General features: G+C 60.0%; 2 protein-coding genes across 3 annotated transcripts; one reads left to right on the top strand and one right to left on the bottom strand.

Moving 5' to 3' along the window:
• Positions 1-138: 138 nt before the first annotated feature.
• On the top strand, positions 139-2,305 carry LOC137150141 (putative nuclease HARBI1). Its single transcript, XM_067543864.1, has 2 exons — positions 139-1,243; positions 1,932-2,305. Exons 1-2 carry the CDS (start codon positions 565-567, stop codon positions 2,303-2,305), a joined length of 1,053 nt encoding a protein of 350 aa, XP_067399965.1. The 5' UTR covers positions 139-564.
• Positions 2,306-2,536: 231 nt separating this feature from the next.
• Positions 2,537-18,794, bottom strand: MTA2 (metastasis associated 1 family member 2). 2 transcript variants are annotated; one of them, XM_067543861.1, is made up of 18 exons: positions 17,980-18,794; positions 16,201-16,268; positions 15,660-15,753; positions 13,386-13,503; positions 13,001-13,064; positions 12,615-12,732; positions 12,327-12,429; positions 12,120-12,219; positions 11,676-11,864; positions 11,324-11,398; positions 11,151-11,209; positions 10,790-10,887; positions 10,471-10,610; positions 9,796-10,024; positions 9,620-9,709; positions 4,658-4,776; positions 4,234-4,382; positions 2,537-3,722 (listed from the first exon to the last, which is right to left on the bottom strand). In XM_067543861.1, exons 1-18 carry the CDS (start codon positions 18,005-18,007, stop codon positions 3,551-3,553), a joined length of 2,013 nt encoding a protein of 670 aa, XP_067399962.1. In that variant the 5' UTR covers positions 18,008-18,794; the 3' UTR covers positions 2,537-3,550. The 2 variants fall into 2 exon arrangements, with proteins under 2 accessions (XP_067399962.1, XP_067399961.1); XM_067543860.1 differs by lacking the exon at positions 17,980-18,794 and adding an exon at positions 16,384-16,398.
• Between the last annotated feature and the right edge of the window lie 118 nt (positions 18,795-18,912).

Raw genomic sequence — 18,912 nt, 5'->3', positions numbered from 1 at the left:
ACCTACCCACGAGGAAGCACTTCCGCCGGAAGTGCCTAGATCCCGCGCTCGTTTCTCTCGGAAGTGGCCTGACTTCACAATAACTTCCGCCGGAAGTGGCCCTTCCGTTCCCGCTCCCCTGACGTGGGCGGAGCTAATTGGAATCTGCCCTCTTGGCCGCGGAGGCGAAGGGGCGACGCCTCATTAATAGTCACGAGTGGGGCGCGCTGATTGGCGGAAGACGGGGCGACGCCGCTGGCAGCGGGGACCCCTCGCTGGGATCGAAGGGAGGAGCCGCCCCAACCAGCGGGGGGACCCTAAAACCGAGACACCCCGGGAACGGCCGGGGAAAGTAGGGACACACCTCGGCTCCACGCATCCCTGGCCGGGGAAGTAGGGACCCCCCTGCTCCCCTCCCTTAAACACCCTCCTGCTCCCCAATCTCCAGCCCTAGACATCCCCCCCCCCCCGCCAATCCCCAGCCTGGCCAAGTGGAGACCCCCCTGCCCGATTCCTCCTGCCTCCCCCAGGCCTGCTCTCTGCAGGTGCAGCTGTTCCCCTCCCCCGTGTGGCTGCAGCTCCCTCATGGCGCTCTACCTGCTGGCCCAGCGTGCCCACACCCGCCGCCGCCGGCGGGTGCCCCAGGAGCGGGTGTTTAAGCCCCGGATCCAGTTCCTGAACATGCCAGAGGAGCAGGTGATGCGGCGCTACCAGCTCAACCCTGAGATGATCCGAGACCTGTGCCACGCGCTGGAGCGCGACCTGCAGCCCTCGACTGGCCGCAGCCACGCTCTGCCTGTCTACGTCAAGGTGACCGCCGCTCTCAACTTCTACACCTCTGGCACCTTCCAGACGCCAGCGGGTGATGCAGCTGGCATCAGCCAGGCCAGCATGTCCCGTTGTGTCTCCCAAGTCACAGCTGCCCTTACCCGACGTGCCAATGCCTACATCCGCTTCCCCTTCCAGCCTCAGCAGCAGGCCCGCACCAAGGAGGAGTTCCTGCGCGTTGCTGGCTTCCCCAACGTGTTGGGCACGCTGGGCTGCACCCACGTGGCCCTCAAGCCGCCCTCGGATCATGAGAATCTCTACCGCAACCCACGGCGCTTCCACTCCATGAACATGCAGCTGGTGTGTGATGCCCACGGCATGATCACCCATGTGGTGGCAGAGTTCCCTGGCTCTGTGCCGGAAGCCCACATCCTCAGCCGCTCCAGCCTCAGGGGCATCTTTGAGGGGCAGCGGAACATGGACGGCTGGCTGCTGGGTGAGCCATGGCCTGGGGGCCCCTCACTCCTCATTGGGCTGCCCCGCCTGCTAATCTCACACCCCTACTGCACCCCTTACTTGGCTGTTCCCACTTCCCAATGCCTCCGCTGTCCACACCAAAGGAGAACTCGGGTGTGAGCAGAGTAACCTGGATCCCACCCCCGGCCCATCCTAGCAGCGAGGGAAGAAATCAAGGCTATCTGCACCAGCCCTGAACCACAGGCCAAGTTCAAGTGGTGAGATTACCCAGGGTGGTTCAAACACAGGGTGTGGGGTGAAGGCCCCATGACAGCTGCTGGTCAACTGCACCCCTGCCCCCTCAGCCTGAATTCTCTGCTAAGTGCAGGGGGCCCTGAGGGAGTGGCCCACCTACCTGGTCCTTGCACCCGCCCGGAAGAAACCCTGTAAGGGAGAGGGGCACAGCATGTTTTGATAGGCCCTTACTCCTGCATGAAGCATCATGAAGATTTGCAGGCTGCCTAGAGAGGGAAGGGCCCCCATTATTCCTTTCTCCAACCCTCAGAGCCTGCCAGTTCTCCTGCCCAGAGCCAGCTTGGAGCTAGCATCCCTTAGAGCAGATAGACCCCATCTTAAAGGGTGGAGCCTGCCCTGGGGATGGGTGGAAGCCTAGGGCCAGCCCATGAGTCACTGTGCATAGCATAACCCCCATGTCTGATTCTCCACAGGGGATGGAACCTACCCCCTGAAGCCATGGCTGCTGACACCGGTGGAGGCGGCAGGGACGGCAGCAGAGCAGCGGTACAATGCAGCACACATGGCCACACAGGCTGCGGTGGGGCGCACAGTGGGGGCACTAAAGGGCCGGTTCCGCTGCCTGGACCGGGCAGGGGGGGTGCTCCAGTACAGCCCTCTCAAGGTGTGCCACATCTTCGTGGCCTGCTGTGTCCTGCACAACATGGCTGTGGGGCGGGGCATTGCCATGCCTCAGGGGGTAGAGTGGGGTGCCAAGGCCCCTGCCCAGACAGAGCCCCACCCCGAGCCCCTCTCCCAGGAGGCCCAGTGCCTGCGGCAAAAGCTCATTGCTAGCTACTTCAGCTGAGAGGGACCCTGGGCCTGACTTACAAGCGTGTGGGGGGAGGGCAGGAGGTGGAAGCCAGCCCATAGACTTGAGGAGGGGGGGGGGGGGAAGAGTATGTGGAGAGGGAGGGGTAAGGCTCCCTGAGCTGGAATAAGGGCCACAGCTGTTAGAGGCACCCCCCCACCCTTGGACTAATGGGGAGCACATCTCCCCATGGCAAACAAACAGCAGGAGGCCTTGTTTGTGGCGTAAGCAGCAGCAGCAGCAGCTAGGATCCTGTACCTGCAGAGTGGACCCAGGGCTGGACCAGGCTGCTGCAGCCATTTTCCCCCACCCAGCCACCCCGGGGAGGAAGCTGGCGGACAGGCAGTGCTGTAGAAGGGACGGGCTCTCTTGCATAGCTCCAGACACAGCTGATAGCCCCTGGCAACCTTCCTCTCCTAGGACATTAAACTGTCTCCTCCGCTCCCAGACTGTGCCTGGTGTTGAGTCGCGCCTCAGATGGTGGGGACCTGTCACCCTGAGCTACCCCTACGCCCACAAGCTGGCCCCACTGCCACCGCTCCCCCTCCACAACTGGGACACCACAGCCCAGGCAGCCCTGCGGACGAGATGCAGCCCTGTGAACAGCACCACAGTGGGCCAAGGCAGCAGCCGAGTGTGAGAAGCTCCCCCTTGCAGCCTACGTGAACTGAAGTCTCAGTCCATCTCCCCTCCCTCCCCCACCTCCCAGCAGTGGGCAGCTGAAGAAAAGGCATTGGTTTATTTCCTGGTTGCTATAAGAACTGGTTACAAGTCAAGTTAAAAAAACAGACAGATTCTCCTCTGTGGTCATGTACAAAAACAGGCTCAACTGCGGGGGTGGGGGACCAGGCCCGAGTGGGGACACGGGCTCAAGGGGGTCCTGGAACTGTGGCTTATGGGAAATGAGGAGCAGAGACAGCAGAACTGACACAGGGAACCAAAGAAAGACAAGAAGTAATTGCATTTGGAGCCCCTGGCCCCTCACTTCAAACCCCCCTCTCCAAAGATCCTGACACAAACACCCCAGCCCTGAAGGGGGAGGGGGAGTTTGTGGAAATAAAAAAAATATTAAAAAAGTGGAAGCCACACCCCTGTCCCATCCCCCCCACCATCAGGACTGGTCCCTCCAGGTGCCAGGGGGAACCCTCCCAGGGGTCACGTGGAGCCAGGGACTGCAGCCCAGCCTGCCACACCCACAGGCAAGGGCCAGGGGAGGCGCAGCTCTGGGATGATGGGCCAGCCTCAGTCCTCCAGGATGATGGGTTCACTGGTACTAGCAGGGTGGGCCGGAGGCCCCGGCATCAGCGGCGCAATCACAGGCCGTACGGGCAGTGCTGGCTTCACCTTGAGCGGCAGGTTGGGCCTACGGGCTGCTCGGCGCATCTCCAGGTGTGTGAGAGCTTTGCGCAGTGCCCTGCAGAAGACAGACAGCAGGTCAAAGTGGGACACCCCACCAGCAGGGGGACAGGGCCCCTCCAAATACAACCCCCCCCCAGGCAGCTGTGGGTCCAAGCAGGCATGAGCCAGCTAGCCCTGGCTCCACACACAACACACACAGCCCTCAGCTGGGAGAGGGGCAGCAGGTCAGAGAAAGAATGAGGCCACAGTCCCTGCTCTCCCCCAAAGGCTTGGGGTGGGGGGAGAAGAGAGATGGAAGCCCCCCCCATTCAATGGCTAGTGGGTGGGAATGGGGATGAGACTAAACTATCCCCAATTTTTCCCCACCCAACTGGGAGCTGAGAGTCTCCAGTAGGCCTTGGGGTGCACCCCCAATAATTTCCTCCCATTACCCAGTGTCCCCTCTGCCTGTTCCCCCCATTGGCCATAATTCCCCCATTGCCTGGTAGGACCTGTCCTCCATGAGCTAGTGACTCCGTTTCCCCCCCATTACCTGGGGCCCCCTCAGCCCCCCTCCCCCAAGGTACCTGGTGTCCTTAGTGGCCACGAAGACAACAGGGTTGGGGGCATCAGCTGGGTTCAGCTTCTGGCGCTTGACAGCTGGCTGGGCACTGGACCGCATCCCCGAGGTCATGGGCCGGCCATTGGCTGAGAACGGGACCCCGCCCCCTGCCACCTGCACCAATCACAGACCAGAGCCATCAGCTGGGCCCCACCCCCTACACCAACCACAAACCAGAGCTATCAGCTGAGCCCCACCCTCTTTGTAGGGATCCACTAACCTGACTCCCATAGGGCTGCATGAGCAGCACCCCCCTTGGGATGGGGCTCTGGGGTCTGGGAGCCCAGGCCGGGAGTTATGGCAGCGAGCACCCCCCATGGGCAGGGATCCCCCGCTCACTCATACCAGCTCTGCACCCCCACTGCAGAGTGTGGGCATGTGGTACTCACGCTGTCGTATGCCCTCTTGCCCACGATGCTGGCCAGGCCCCGGTTCTGGCTCATTTGGGTCCGGTTTATGGGTGTCTTGGTGCTGCGTGGCGTTTTTGGTTTCAGAGGGGCCTGTGCAGCTGGAAAACCAGACAGCATTGTGAGGGCTGCACCGCCTACCTCACTGCCCTCCCCGCCATCCTACCTCTCCATGCACCCCCACATGGCCTTCCCAGCCCCCGCCCCAAATGCCCCACTGCACCCCCTCTCCCCCGGAGGACTCCTGCACCACTGCCCAAGGCCCCTACAATGACTGACGATTGTCTGGTGAAATCTCTCCCCGAAAAGGTATGCCATTTATTAACTGGGTGTCAATCAGAGCTCCTTTGAACCATCTTTAGAGGCATGGTTTGCTGGAGTTCATCATCAAGACGGGAGAGATTCCAGAGGACTGGAAGAGGGCATATACAGTACCAATCTATAAAAGGAGGAATAAGGACAACTCGGGGAATTACAGGCCAGTCAGCTTAACTTCAGGACCCAGAAAGACAATGCAGCAAATAATCAAGTAATGAATTTGCAAACGCCTAGAAGATAATGAGTAACAGTCAACATGGATTTGTCAAGAACAAATCATGTTTAACCAACCTAATAGGGTAACAAGCCTTGCCTTGTGGGTGGGGGAAAAGCAGAAGATGTGGTATATCTTGACTTTATAAGGCTTTTGACACTGTCTCACGAGACCCTCTCAAACAAACTAGGGAAATATAGCCTAGATGAAGCTACCATAAGGTGGGTGCATAACTGTTTCGAGAACTGTTCCCAGAGAGTAATCAGTGGTACATAGTCAAGCTGGAATGGCATATCAAATGGGGTCCCACAGGGATCGGGCCTGAGTCCGGTTTTGTTCAAGATCTTCATCAATGACTTAGATAACAGCATAGAGAACACATTTATAAAGTTTGCGAACAATACCCAACGGGGGGGTTGCAAGTGATTTGGAAGATAGGATTGATACACAAAATGATCGGGACAAACTGGAGAAATGGTCTAAAGTAAATATGATAAAACTCAATAAGGACAAATGCAGAAGTACTCCACTTAGGAAGGAACAATCAATTGCACATATACAAAATGGGAAATGACTGCCTAGAAAGGAGTACTACAGAAAGAGATCTGGGGACTAAAGTGGATCACAAGCTAAATATGAGTCAACAGTGTAACACTATTGCAAAATAAGCAAACATTCTGGGATGTATTAGCAGGAGTGTTGTAAGCAAGACTTGAGAAGTAATTCTTCCGCTCTAGTCCACGCTAGTTAGGCCTCAACCAGAGTATTGTGTCCCATTCCAGGCACCACATTTCAGGAAAAATATGAACAAACTGGAGAAAGTCCAGAGAAGAGCAACAGAAATCATTAAAGATCTAGATAATACGACCTATGAAGATTGAAAAAAAAAAAATAGTGTTTGTTTAGTCTGAAGAAGAGAAGACCACGGGGGGAACGTAACAATTTTCAAGTACATAAGAGGTAATTACAAAAAAGAGGGTAAAAAACTGTTTTCATTAATCTCTGAGGATAGGACAAGCAGCAAGGGGCTTAAATTGCAGCAAGGGCAGTTTAGATTGGACATTAAGAAAAGCTTTGTCAGGGTAGTTCAGCACTGGAATAAATTGCCTAAGAGGTTGCGGAATCTCTGTCATTGGACGTTTTTAAGAGCAGGTTAGACACACACCTCTCAGGAATGGCCTAGTTATTACTTAGTCCTGCCTTGAGTGGAGGGGACTGGACTAGATGACCTACTGAGTTCCCTTCCACTCCCACACTTCTATGATAAGACTGAGCTTCTTGAATAGGCCAAGGACAGAGTATAGGGAGACTTCCTGATGGAGCTGCCTAGATGTCCATGCTCTGGCTCCTCAGATGTGCGGCCACCATCCCATTGTGAAGACTCTCAGCCCTCTGAAGAGACCAAAGGTTAGCACCTTGCAGTGATAATAGTTGGCCCCGTCTGTCAGTCAGAGGCGCTTCCACAGCACTATCGTTCTGGCCCACAGGAAGTGCACATCTTGTACATATGAAGCCACAAACCAGCCTTGAGCCAGGGACGAGGGATGCTAGCACTGCCATACAGGATGGCGTGTATGTGCCTGTCAGTCTTCTCAAGTCAAGGATGGGATGAGGACCCCCCTTTTTTTCTCGGAATAAAGAAATATCAGGAGTAGAAACCTCTTCCCTGCTCCTAGGTAAAGCAGGGAGGCCACTTGCAATTGGTTTTCATGAGACAGGTCCCTGGAGAGGGACAGGAAAGGGGGCAGAGGCTGGAATGGGAAAATCCTGGGAGATGACTTCAAGTAACCATTTATCAGTAGTTTACTCCAATCCACGCCACAGAGAACAAAGGTGACATCCCACAGTAGGCTTGGGGAGAGCAGCTCTGGATTGTGACTCTCAACCTGTGTGTCAGACCTGCTCCCTGGACGATGAAGTAGGATAGCTAGTGGCAGACGAGAAAACCTAGGCTACTGCTGAGAGCAGATGGATGTTCCTTGCCTGCTCTGGCTTCCTTCTGGAGGTCGGGATATAAATGCCCAATCATCACAGCATGTCTCTGGAATCCTTCAGGAAAAGCAGAGCATCATCAGTAGAGGTCCTAAACCTCTCTCAAAGGGCAGGTCTAGAATGGTGTTCTGCAACACCTTTGGATGCCGGGTGCTCATAGCCATGTGGTAACTGCCACAGCCGTGGATCTAACTCCATATCCAAAGCATCCATGGCTGCTTGAAGAGAGGTTTGCACCAGTGACAGTCGCATGTTACTGCCTTTAGATTGTCTAGCCACTTAATGAAGTCTATTGATAAAGGGAACCACTTTCTTCCAGGTTAGAGTCTGACTCACAACAGTGCTCAGTAATTGCTATCTGCACCCAGGGCAAGACAGAGGAATAAGCCTCTTTCCTCTGGAGAAGTTGAGCTTTCTACTAGGGGCTTTGTCTTTGGGAGCAGACATCAGTGGACAAGGCTGTCTGGCTCTCTCCTCCCGAGACCAGCAGGGATTCAGGGACCAGCTGGGAGTAGAACTTCTCAGATCCCTTCTGCAGAACTTGGCCTCTCTTTTCTAGGCTTGCTTTGAAGTTGAGGTGAAGGTATCCAGGGGCTTCCAAAGATCTGTGGCTGACTCCACTATGCCCTCCTCAATTGGTATCACCAACCCGTGCAGCGTGGAGGATATCCAACAGTCTGTGAGAGGCGGGGTCTTGGATAACGGAGGTTTCAATTTCCAGGGCATCATCCATCTGAATAGATGGCCCCTGAAGCCATCCAGAGTATAGGAGACCGCTTCCTCAGGCAAGATCAGGAGGGATCTCTAGGAGAGGCTGGGGATAGTGCTCCTTAGTTTTGGAACCTGTCTCTCCCTCCTCGCAAGAAGTTCTACCTCATCTCTAACCCTCCAAGCATCTTGTGGCCAGGCTGTTTGGATGGTCTCTGAAGGGGACCCCGCAGTCGAAGCTGCAGAAGAGTGGAACATCCTTGGCTTGCCAGTGAGCTAGAGGGAGAGCCACTTGTGGAGGGTTTTCAGAGTGGGGCCCAGTGGCAAGCTGTAAGAGTGGGGCTGGTCAGACCACTGCCATGTAGGTGGAGGCCAGAGGATACAAAGCGCTCTGAAACAAGTGGTGCTGGCCTGATAGGAACCCTCCCCAGATCTCGGTAAATGGGCAGGGGGAGAAGGTGGGGTCTGGAGCGGGAGAGGAGATTTCGCCTCACACAGCACTGTGACCTCTGGGCTGGTGGTGTCAGTGCCGAGAGCTTCACTGTTTGAGATTGTGCCATGTGCCGTGTCCTTGAGAGCAGAGAAATAGCAACTCCCAACACCAGAAACTGTTGGTGCCCACAGCTCCAGTGCTGAGGAATCTGTCATTTTAGTACCAACGGATGCTGGACCTCTCGATCCCTTGTCGTTTGCCCGTCTTACAAGAGGGAGGGGACCAAAGGCAAATGACTTTTCTTAGGCCTCTCAGCACTTCCCAGTTTAGAGAAGGTAGACGGGTGCCTGGACCCAAGGGGGGGGGGGTCTGGTGTTCTTGGCAAGTCTGCTTCAGAGGGTGAGAGGCGGGACCCATCTCTAGCACCAGAGCCACCAGTGATGCAAAGCTGACGTGGCAGCTGTGGCTGGCCCACTGGTATTGTTTCAGATCCCCCTCCTGGTACCGGTCTCAGGAGCTGCATCCCACCTGATGCACTGATTGCCAGGGACTAGAAGTAGAAGGTCTTGCTTGGAGCCAGGTACCATTCTTCTGGGTTCAAAACATCCCCTCCCCCCACCCCGGACTGCTGCAGAAGGAATCATTTCAGCCGAGTGTCCCCGGGTTGTCTCGTTGACTAGCAGGACCAGCAGAGCGCACCAATCACATACAGAGCTCTGCCTAACCTGACAGCTAAGAGCCACATCCATGGTGAGGGGGACATGCACAGGGCGGGAAGCCTGAGGACTTTCAAACCACAAAGCACCAAAGAAAAATAAGGAATTCGATGGGGGTGTGATTGTTGAGAAAACTAAGGGGAAAACGTTTAAGGGATGAACGCGACCTGTCTACCACACGGAAATACACGGAGGGAAGCAGGCAGCTCAGCCTGGCTCCATCTCGCTGCCAGTGGTAGCAAAAGGAACCGAGGGCTGATGGCATCCACTCTGCCTTTCACGCCCTCAGCCGAGAGACATCCAAGGACATTCAGTCTTGTGCAGACGAACCTAAAGTGGGATCTACAGACAAGCACCCAAAGAAGCTGGAGCAACAGCACTGCTCAGGTGAACAACAGTGCTGTCCTCCAGCATGGGAATGGGGCGGGCAGTGGGGCAGAGGAGTCACCCCCTATCCCCAGGAGGAAAGGGCTGGGGGGAGGAATGAGGAGCCAGGCAGGTGTCAATCCTGCCCAGCTGGGCTCTCCCTGCCGTGCCCAGAGCTCTATGCCCATGGCCCTTACCCAGCTCCTTGACAATGGTGGCCAGCGGCAGCCGCACCAGGGGGTGAATCTTCAGGGGGGTCTTGGCTGCCTTCGGTAGGCGGATAGAGCCTATGGAGGGAAGCAGAGAGCGAGTGTGAGACAGGGGAGCCCCTGGTGTCCCTCTGGTGTCCTCCCTCCCAGCCCTGCACACGCACATTCAGCCTTGATGGCATTGGCGTTGATAGGGGCGTAGGGGCGCCGGGCAGCACGGCGCGGCTGCAGGATGTCACGACACATGCGGCGGGCAATGCGGGTCAGCTTGGTGGTCTGCAGCAGGAAGGTCTGGCGGTTCTTGGCCAGCAGCTTGGCCCGGTTGGCGCTGGTTGTGTAGGGAGAGAGACTCTGGGCTTCCGGCCTTGACATGTGGCCCCTGGAGTGCGGCTCCTGCAACACAGAAGGGGAGGTGGGTCAGGGCCGACATGGGGTACTGGGAGAGCCCAGAGAGGGGAGGGAGGTCAGGGCCCATAATGGGGCACTAGGAGAGACTTGGGGTAGGAACACAGCCCACCACAGGGAGGACAGAGGAGCCCAAGGCTCAAGTGTTGGCAGTCCCCAGCCCTCACACGACAGGGTATGCAAACCCACCGGGGCCACAAGGAATAAGGGTCCCCCCAGTGCAGTCTAATACCCCTGCCCCCACACACCTAGCCCCCAACATAAGCATTAACCTCCCTCAGCAGGGGTCACCGTAGCACCAAGGGCACCACTCATGCCCATCCTGTCCAGCAGGTGTCACTGTGGCACTGCACACAGCTCCCTCCATGCCCATGGGCAGGGATTGCCAGGACACCATGGGGCCCCCTGTGCCCATCCCCCTCAGCGGGCATTACCGTGGCACTGCGGGCAGCTCCCTCCAGCTGCGTCGGGGTCTTCAGCCCGCCGTATTTCTTCCAGTAGATCCAGCAGGAGGCACAGAGGCGGCACTGCATGTTGGGCGGGCCCCAGGCGTACCACTGCGCTGACTGGGTGGCTGTGGACAGGGAGACTGTGGCATTAGGGAGAGAGGGCTCCACAGCTGAGCAACCCCTGAGCAGGCAGGCCCAGGGAACCCATTGCCCCTCCCCCAGGACAAGATCAACGGGAGCCCCTCCATGCCCCCAGGACGGGCACAGACACCGCCACCCCTTGGAGCCCCACGTCCGCACTCACTGTGGCAGCTCTCGCAGGTCAGCCCCTTCTGGAAGCCAGCCCCATTCATGCCAGGCTTGGAGCCCACGGAGATGATCTGATTGGGGTTGGGTTTAGTGCTGCCGGGGGAGAAGAGATGAGGTCACACCCAGCTCCACCCCTACCCCCCAACTAGGGGGAGAGCAGGTGGCCTGCTTCCCACAGCATCATGGGACAGGCACCTCTTATCCCAGCCCCCCCACTAGGTAGGGATGTTGCCCTTCCCCCAGCCCTCCAAACTCACGAGATGGGGATACTGCCCTTCCCCCAGGCCCAGCCTCCCAGCCCAGCTCCCCCCATACTCACACTAGGAGGGGTGGCCAACCCCCGCACCCATACTCACTAGGTGGGAATGTAGACCTGCTTCAGTTTGCTGTCAGCTTCTGCGGCCTTCAACCTTTTCTGCAAGCAGAGACACAGCCTAAGCAGGGGAGGAGATGCTGCCTCTTCGCCCCTCTCCCTCCACCCTCAGCAGGCCCAGGCCCAGAGCCCTCCAGCCCCTGGGCCCATACTCACCTGCTGGATGTAGCGGTCGGTGGTTTTCCACATGTAATAGAACTGCACGATGCTGGCCAGGGATTTCCAGGGCAGCTGCAAGGGCCAGAGAGGTGTCAGCCAGTGCCAGGAGAGCCCCAGGAGTCATGGGGGCGGGGGGTGGAGAGACAGCAGTGCTCCAGCAGCCCCATGCCCACCTCAGCCAGTGCAAGATCAGTCACTACAGCTCAGTCTCCAGGGCTCCCCACCCCCACCCTGGGATCTCTCCCCCAGGGATGGAGGCCATATCCCCCAAGATGGAGCAGCCCAGTTTGGGTACCAGGGAGGGTCTTACCAGCCCCCAAAGGAGGGACTCCCCCCATCCCCCACTCACGAAGTCCTGCCGGATGTCATTGAAGTCCTTGCCGTACTTCTCCAGGGCCTCCTCAAAGAGCATAGCTTCCGAGGCCGACCACTCCTCCATCTCATCGCGACACAGCACGGGACCCCCCTGGGGCACCAGCGTCGACATGGCCTTGGCCAGGTCATAACCATTCCGCTGCAGCGTGTCCATGGCATGGAACTGCGGGGAAGGGGGCTGTCAGCAGGCTGCCGCGGGGAGACGCACGAGGCCACGAGCCACCCCCTCCGCACCCCATGAGAGGAGCACGATGCTTCCAGGGGTGACAATGTCCCACAGCCCTCTGGGCAGAGGGCAGCCCAAGGCCATCCAGCTTGGGCTCTAGGGCCCCTCCAGTAGCCAGTGGGGATAGGGGCACCCCACAAACGGACTGTTGCACTCAGCCAGCCACACGCCCCACCCCCATCTCCTCCTCACCAGCGTGATGTCCCGGGAGGCGGCAGCTGCGCTCATGTGCAGGCTGGGCTGCCGGATGGAGCTGCTGCAGTCCAGTGCGCGAGCAAAGGTCCCGACAGCCCTGGAGGGAGGAAGGGGGGACAGCAGGTTAGCAACAAACCAAAGCCCAAGGGACACCTCCTACCGCCCATGGAGCACCAGGCCCCCCACCCACCGCTGGCGTCTCACCGAGCCACCACCAGGAACTGGTCGATCTGCCGGTCGGTCAGCGGGTTGTCGGGGTCCCAGACCTTCATCTCCATCTTCTGCTGGTTCCGATTGTCCGACTCGCCTGTGGGGAGCGGCCCAGTCAGGAGAGACAATGCTGCATCCCCTACTCCCCCTGGAGAGGGGCAGGCAAGGCACGGCCCCCCTGGGAGATGGGGGCCCTCCCCCCAGGACGCAGCTGGCCCAGACAGCAAGTCTAAGCTCCCCCAGGCCACAGATCAGCCCAGGCAACGTCCCCCCCTCCATCACCTTCAGCCAGCCGGTCGGGGATCTCAGCTTGGTACTTGCAGCCGACCCGGATCTCCCCCTGGTCGGCCAGAAGCGTCTTCTGGACAGGGTCAAAGACCAGCGAGTAGAAGAAGCAGTCCTGGGGGAGGGGCAGAGGGGTGAGGCAGGGAAGCCCAGCAGACTGGCCTCCCCCAAACCTACCCCACCCGGGACAGCTCTTCCCAGCCCCCCAAGAGAGCTCTGCCTTGGCTTCAACCCTTCCCCCTTCTCACCTATAAACCAGAGGGGGCGAGTCCCCCTTCCTCCCTGCCCTCACTCCCGACCTGTTCCAGGGGGCTAAGTCCAGCCCCTCAACCCTGCAGGTCCAGCCCTCCTACCCCATCCTCTCCACAGGCCCAGCCCCTCACCTCTTTCTCCAGATACTGGCTGAGGATGTCAGTCTCGTTGAGCAGCGTGACACTGCATTTCCCCCTGCAGGAACCACACACAGGGCACATCACAGGCTGGTCCCCCGGCTCACTCTGCCCCACATCAGGGCCCCGAGGGATCCCTGCCCCTTGCCGGACCTGGCAGTAGCACAGAGCCAGCCCTGCCGAGTTGCTGCCCCAGGCTCACGCCCACCTGTGCAGCTGGCCAAATTGTCGTAACGGGACTGGGCCGCCCCGGAGAATGCAGTTGGGAGATGGCAATGGGGAGGCGGGAAACCCAAGCTAAGGACCCCCTGGCCCAGGAAGGCCCTCCCCCTCAGAACAGCCCTAGCCCCCCACATCCCAGCAGGGCCCCCCCGCGCACCGTATGTGGGTGGCTGGCAGTGACTCAAACTGGCGCGACAGGAAGAGCTCGCGATGCTTCAGCTGGTGCCGCTGCTGCTCCGACACCCCCGGCTGCTTCGACTCCTCCTCGAATTCGCCTGCGGCAGGACAGGAGGGTCAGGGGCTCGGAGAGACCCCAAGCCCCCCCCACCTCTCCCCGACAGAGACATCCCAGAGACTCCAGCCACCCCACCCCACGGAGATCCACCCAACAGATAGCTCTATGGAAACTCCAGCCCCACCACTTCCCCCTGACAGATAGCCCCCCAGAAACCCCACCCCACTAAGACCCCCTCAGAGACCCCAGCCCCAAAAGCCCCTGACAGGCCCACAGAGAACCCAGCTCCAGGGCAGCAAGATCAGAATCCACCCTCCCACATCCCAGCCCCAAGACTGCTGCTGTCCATCCCATCACTCACTGCCCCCCAAGTGCAACCCCTCCCACAGCCCCCAGGAGCAAAGCCCTGTTGGTCCCATCCCCCGCTCTATCTCCCTGGAGCAGAAATGTACTGCCCTACCCCCATTCAGCCCCCAAGCTGAACCCTCCTCTTCCTCCCCCCATCACAGGCTCCCAGCACACTGCACTGCCCAGAACAGGGCACCCCCGCAGGATTAACCCTCCCCAAGAGCAGAGCGCCCCCCTCCAGGGAACCCAACCCTCCCCTCCCCACCCAGGAGCCGACCCCCCCAGAATGCCTCGCTTCCCCATGCCCAAAAGCAGAGTGTCCCCTCCCCCAATAGCCCCCTGGAGCACAGGGTGCCTCATGTTAGCCTCCCCTGCTGCCCATGAGCAGAATGCACCCCCATAACTCCCCCCAGCAGAGCATGCTGCCCCCCACCCCCAGAAGCCACCCCTCCCCCTCCCCACAGCAGGAAGTGGCCATGCAGCAGCCACCACCAAGCAGCTCATTGTTCTCCCAGCCCCAGTCTCCAGCCCAGCACTTGGCACTGGCAGCAGGGGGTGGGGGGGAGCACGGTGCTGGTTCCACCCCTGCTCATGTGCTCAGGAAGCCCTGTGGGGTGGGGGCGGGGGAGTTGGGGGCAGCCCCCTGGGACCCAGCCCCACCCCACTTGGGCAGACTCAAGGGCGGCCCCCACTGAAAGGCCCGGAAACCCCAAGCCCAGGCAAGCAGCCAGAACAGGCGCCAGCCGGAAGAGCTCCCACGGCCTGTTAACCCTGCACTGCCCATGGCCTCCGCACTGCACTGGCCACACAGATGGAGAGCTAGACAAACTCTGCTCCCAGCGCCCCTCACTCCTGACCCGCAGCCCCCCGCTATCCTAGCTCTGGGCTCCCCCCACCTACAGCTCTGCTGGTGCCCCTCACTCCTGATCTGCAGCCCCCCGCTATCCCAGCTCTGGGCTGGGAGATGAACATCCCCTCCCCAGCTGTGGGTCTGGACTGGAGGTGGCATTTGCTGATTGTGCTCTGGGGATGAAAGGTCAAAGCCTTGGCACCTCCAAGTCCCTTTGCAGATCCCTGGGCACTGCCCAATGCAGGGGAATAGGTGTGTGAAATGGAGGACAATGTAGGACCCTGCCTGTACTGTGTGCTGGGGGGCTCCACCCCAGAGACACTCCCCACTCGGCAGCCCTAACATAGCACCTGCCCCATACCAGGTGTGACAAGGATTAGTGTCATCCTTATCCAGGGCTTGCCAGTGCCGTGGAAGGGGAGGAGACAGGGTTGGGGAAGGCACGGGCAGCTCTTAGAGCCAGGCAGGCAGGGAGCTGCCCAGGGAGGGGTGGGCGGGGCGGCCTTTCACCCACTAGCTCCGGGCAACAGCAACTCTGCCAGCACATCTATCCTGCATCGCAGGGATGGGGCCATAAGCTGCCCCCAACCAGCCTCATCCCACACATGCCTGGCTCCCTGCCCCATGTGCACCCCTGAGAAAGACCCATAGCCCCCCAAAACACCCCCCGCATGCCCTCCGAGATAGACCCCCAACAATTGTACACATATTCCACTGCCCGAGACAGACCTACTATTCCCCAATGACCCCACACTCGAGACAGTCCCACTGCCCACAACAACCCCCCAACTCCAAGACAGTCATGGCTTCCCAACAGCCCAAGACTCCACCCCCTACACTACGCATGCTCCTACTACTCCATCCTCAAAGACAGACCCACCCCATGTTACCCTGAGACAGACCTAATCACCTCTCAAGACCTCGACCCCATCTCACGCACCCCCCAAGACAGAGCCAGGCCCGGCCGTAGAACCACAGGGACGGGCCCCAGCACTCACGAGCGTTGCTGTCAGCCAGGCTGTTGAGGCTGCTGGAGATGTCCCGGCGCCGGAAGAGACACACCACCTTGGCCTCCACATTGCCATTGGCTGTCTGGGGACGAGAGCGAGACACTGCCTGAGAGGAGGGGCTGGCACTGCTGTATCCCAGGGAGCTGCTCCTCAGCACCCCCAGACCCAGCACTCGCTGCAGCCCCCCAGCTGGGGCACTGAGGCGAACGCCAGAGGATCCCTGCTCCCTCCTGCACTTACACATGGCCTTTGGGCTTGGGAGGTGGTCGGGCTGCAAATCCCCAAAGATGTGCAAGGGGGTGGGTCTGGCTGCAGATCCTCAGCCTTTCGGGGGGGGATGTAGGTGGCAGGGGATGTCTGGCTGTCGGTCCCAAGCCCAGTAGGTGGTGCAGGGCAGGGTATCTGGGAGCAAGTCTCTGGTGTATGGCTGGTGGGGGTGGGTGTACAGGTGCTAGCTGTGGCCCTGCAGCCGCAGGGGTCCATGCATGGGATGGTGGGGATCTCTGGCTGCCGTCCCATGGCCCCTCACCTTGTTGAGTTCCTCAATGCGCCGGACGAGGTAGGGGTTACTGGAGGAATTCTCAAAATAGACGTAATCTGCAGACAGAATGGAGACCCAACCCGTCAGTGGGAAATTGGGGGGGACAAGCAAGGCCCCCAGGAAGGACAGCTGAACCCCCCGAGCCATTTGTCCTCTGTGCCACTCTCCTACCTCTAGTCTCCACCCCAGTGCCACCTTCTACCAACGGGGCATTCACCTGCTCCTTCATGGGGCTGCCGCACCTAAGCTGCCCCAGGTGTTTTATATTCACCTGCCAAACACCCTGTGTATCCATGGGGTTTCCTGCCCCGCCAGGCCCGGAACAGCAGTAGACAGCAACACCCAAAGGGGTGTCCCTCTCCTGCTCTTTATCTCCCTAGGCAGCAAAACAGCAGGCACCCAACCCACCCACTTACCCACATGAGGAGCGTTGCCAGGCTACCGCCACAGGAGCCAAGCCCCTACCCCACCCCCACAGCACCCAGATTCTCCCCCTGCAGCTCTCAGTTACAGCCAGGCGCCAGGCAGCACCCCCTGCTGGCACCACTTGCCAAACGTGCTGGGACAGGGCCCAGCCTCACCGCAGCACTGCCAGAGCCGAGTGGTAGTTCCAGCCTGAAGCAGCAGTAGCTAGGCATAGGCGGCATTTACGAGGCTGGGCACGGTGTCACCAGGACAGGAGACAGCCCCGCCACCCCCCAAAGTAACGCAGCTGCAGGGGGATCTCAGTGCCAGCTCGGCCCCGCCTTGTGGGACACACCCCAGAGTCAGAGCGCTGGAGGAGGGGCCAGGGAAAGGGTTGCAGGGGGAGAGCCCACCCCCTCAAGCACCCTAAATCAGATTCCCCCCACCGCACCCCCACCTGCTCTAAAACCAGATGCCCCAAACTGCCTCCCACCCCGCTCGCCGATTGCTCTACACACACCACCCCCAGACCCTACCCTGCCCCAAACATAACCCACCAACCTCCACAACCTGCCTCCCCATAGCCCCCCCAACCAGACACCCCCTCCCACAGCCCATAACCCCCTCCCCAAAACTGCATACACCTCACCCAGCCCTCCCACACACAATCCACATCCCCAAACTGCCTCACACACAACTTGCCCCCCAGCGTGCCCACAACCAGATTCCCCCTACTGCCCCCTCTTACACGCCAGGAGCAAACTCCCCACCCCATAGAAACACTTCACTGACCCATATCCCAGCCACTCCTCCACAGCCCACCAAGTCCTGTACTCCACATAACCAGCCCATTGCCCCCCAGGTGCTCCACACCCCGTGAATTCCTCACCCCATGTAACCAAGCTCGCTGGCCCCCAAAGGACTCCCCCAACCCATAACTTCTCAGTTCCCTCCCCAAATAACCAGCCCATTACCCCGCACCCGACCCCCACCTGCCCTCTTTCCCCACAGCCTCTGAAGCTCCTCGCACCATGCAACCAGCTCCCGACACCACAGACCCACCCCAGCCCCCCATAACCAACCCGCCGCCCCCGACCCCCACCGTCCACAGCCTGATCCCTGCCCCACCGCGTCCCCGCCCCCCAGGAGCGAGCCCGCTGCTCGCCACCCCCCACAAATCCCCGACCCCGACCCCGGGGCGCAACATGGGGCGGGGGGAGAACAGCGTCTTCCGCCCGCCGCCGGCGCCTAGTGCCCGGCACACTCCGGTCCGCCCCACAGCGCCGCCTCCGGCCCAGCCTCTGCGGCACCCACCACTGCGGCTCCAGCCCCCCGGCGCCCCGCACTGACCCCCCGACTCACCCCCCACCCGGTACATGTTGGCCGCCATGGCCCCGCCGCGCGAGGGGGGAAGGGCGCTCTCCGTCCGGCTCCGCTCGGGCCCTCCCCTCGCTAGCCCCGCTCCCGGCCGCTCTTCATCTCCCCCAGCCAGCCCCAGCGCCGCCGCGCCGCGCCGCGCCGCCTCTCCTCCTCCTCCTCCTCACGCAAGGCCGGAGCCAGGAGGCTTCGGGCGACTCCGGGCGCGCTTCGGGGATCTCCGGGAAAGGCTCGGCGGCTTCAGGTTTCCCCCCAGCGTGAGATCGGGTCTTTCCGGAAACGTTCGGGTCTTTCCGGAAGCACCTGGGGAGGCGTCGGACGTCTCAGACGACAGCGGCCTCCTGGCGATCGGGTCCTTCCGGATCCGGACAGTGACTCCAGATGGCCGGCGCCAGGCAGAACTTCGGGGGAATCCGGAGCCGAGACCGGCCACGACTGCAGCGTTCGGCTATTTCCGGACAGAGTCTGCCCCCAGTCGGGCCTTTCCGGAAGGAGACCTCAGAGCTGGCTTTTTAACCCTTTCCTCTCCGAGGGGCTCTGCAATGAGGCTTGCCCCTTGTTCCAGGGGCAGTTCAACTGCCCCAGGGGTATTTGCATACATATACATATGCACATTTACAGCTGTGCAGCCCGAAACAGCCACTCATTTACCCCATGGCACCCAGGAATTCACGGGTTGTGTGGGGACCCTGCACCCGGAAGTGAGATGCAGCCACCTCCAGGGTGGGGCACCATTGAACTAATGCCAGTGTCCTGCTCCCTATGAATTACAGAGCCCCAGCCGAGAGCTGGAGATGTTCGCTCTGGGCCCCAGTGGCCTTGGGGAGCTAAATGACCCATTCCCCCCCCCCCCATCCCACCCTGGAACCAGACTCAGTACACTGTCCCCCCCCCCCCCCAGCCCATGTACTGCACTAT

Source organism: Emydura macquarii, unplaced genomic scaffold (assembly GCF_026122565.2).
Source record: "Emydura macquarii macquarii isolate MOO-44397 ecotype Brisbane River unplaced genomic scaffold, CSIRO-AGI_Emac_v2 contig_968, whole genome shotgun sequence".
NCBI lineage: Eukaryota > Metazoa > Chordata > Testudines > Chelidae > Emydura > Emydura macquarii.
The sequence above is the reverse complement of the archived record's forward strand: the minus strand, read 5'-3'. Positions and strand labels throughout refer to the sequence as shown.

Coding starts and splice junctions, on each gene's coding strand:
- LOC137150141 (XM_067543864.1), top strand. CDS start 565: ATGGCGCTCTACCTGCTGGCCCAGCGTGCCCACACCCGCCGCCGCCGG. Junction 1,244..1,931: donor CATGGACGGCTGGCTGCTGG/GTGAGCCATGGC, acceptor GATTCTCCACAG/GGGATGGAACCTACCCCCTG.
- MTA2 (XM_067543861.1), bottom strand. CDS start 18,007: ATGGCGGCCAACATGTACCGGGTGGGGG. Junction 4,777..9,619: donor CACCATTGTCAAGGAGCTGG/GTAAGGGCCATG, acceptor CTGGTTTTCCAG/CTGCACAGGCCCCTCTGAAA. Junction 3,723..4,233: donor GTGGCCACTAAGGACACCAG/GTACCTTGGGGG, acceptor TGTCTTCTGCAG/GGCACTGCGCAAAGCTCTCA.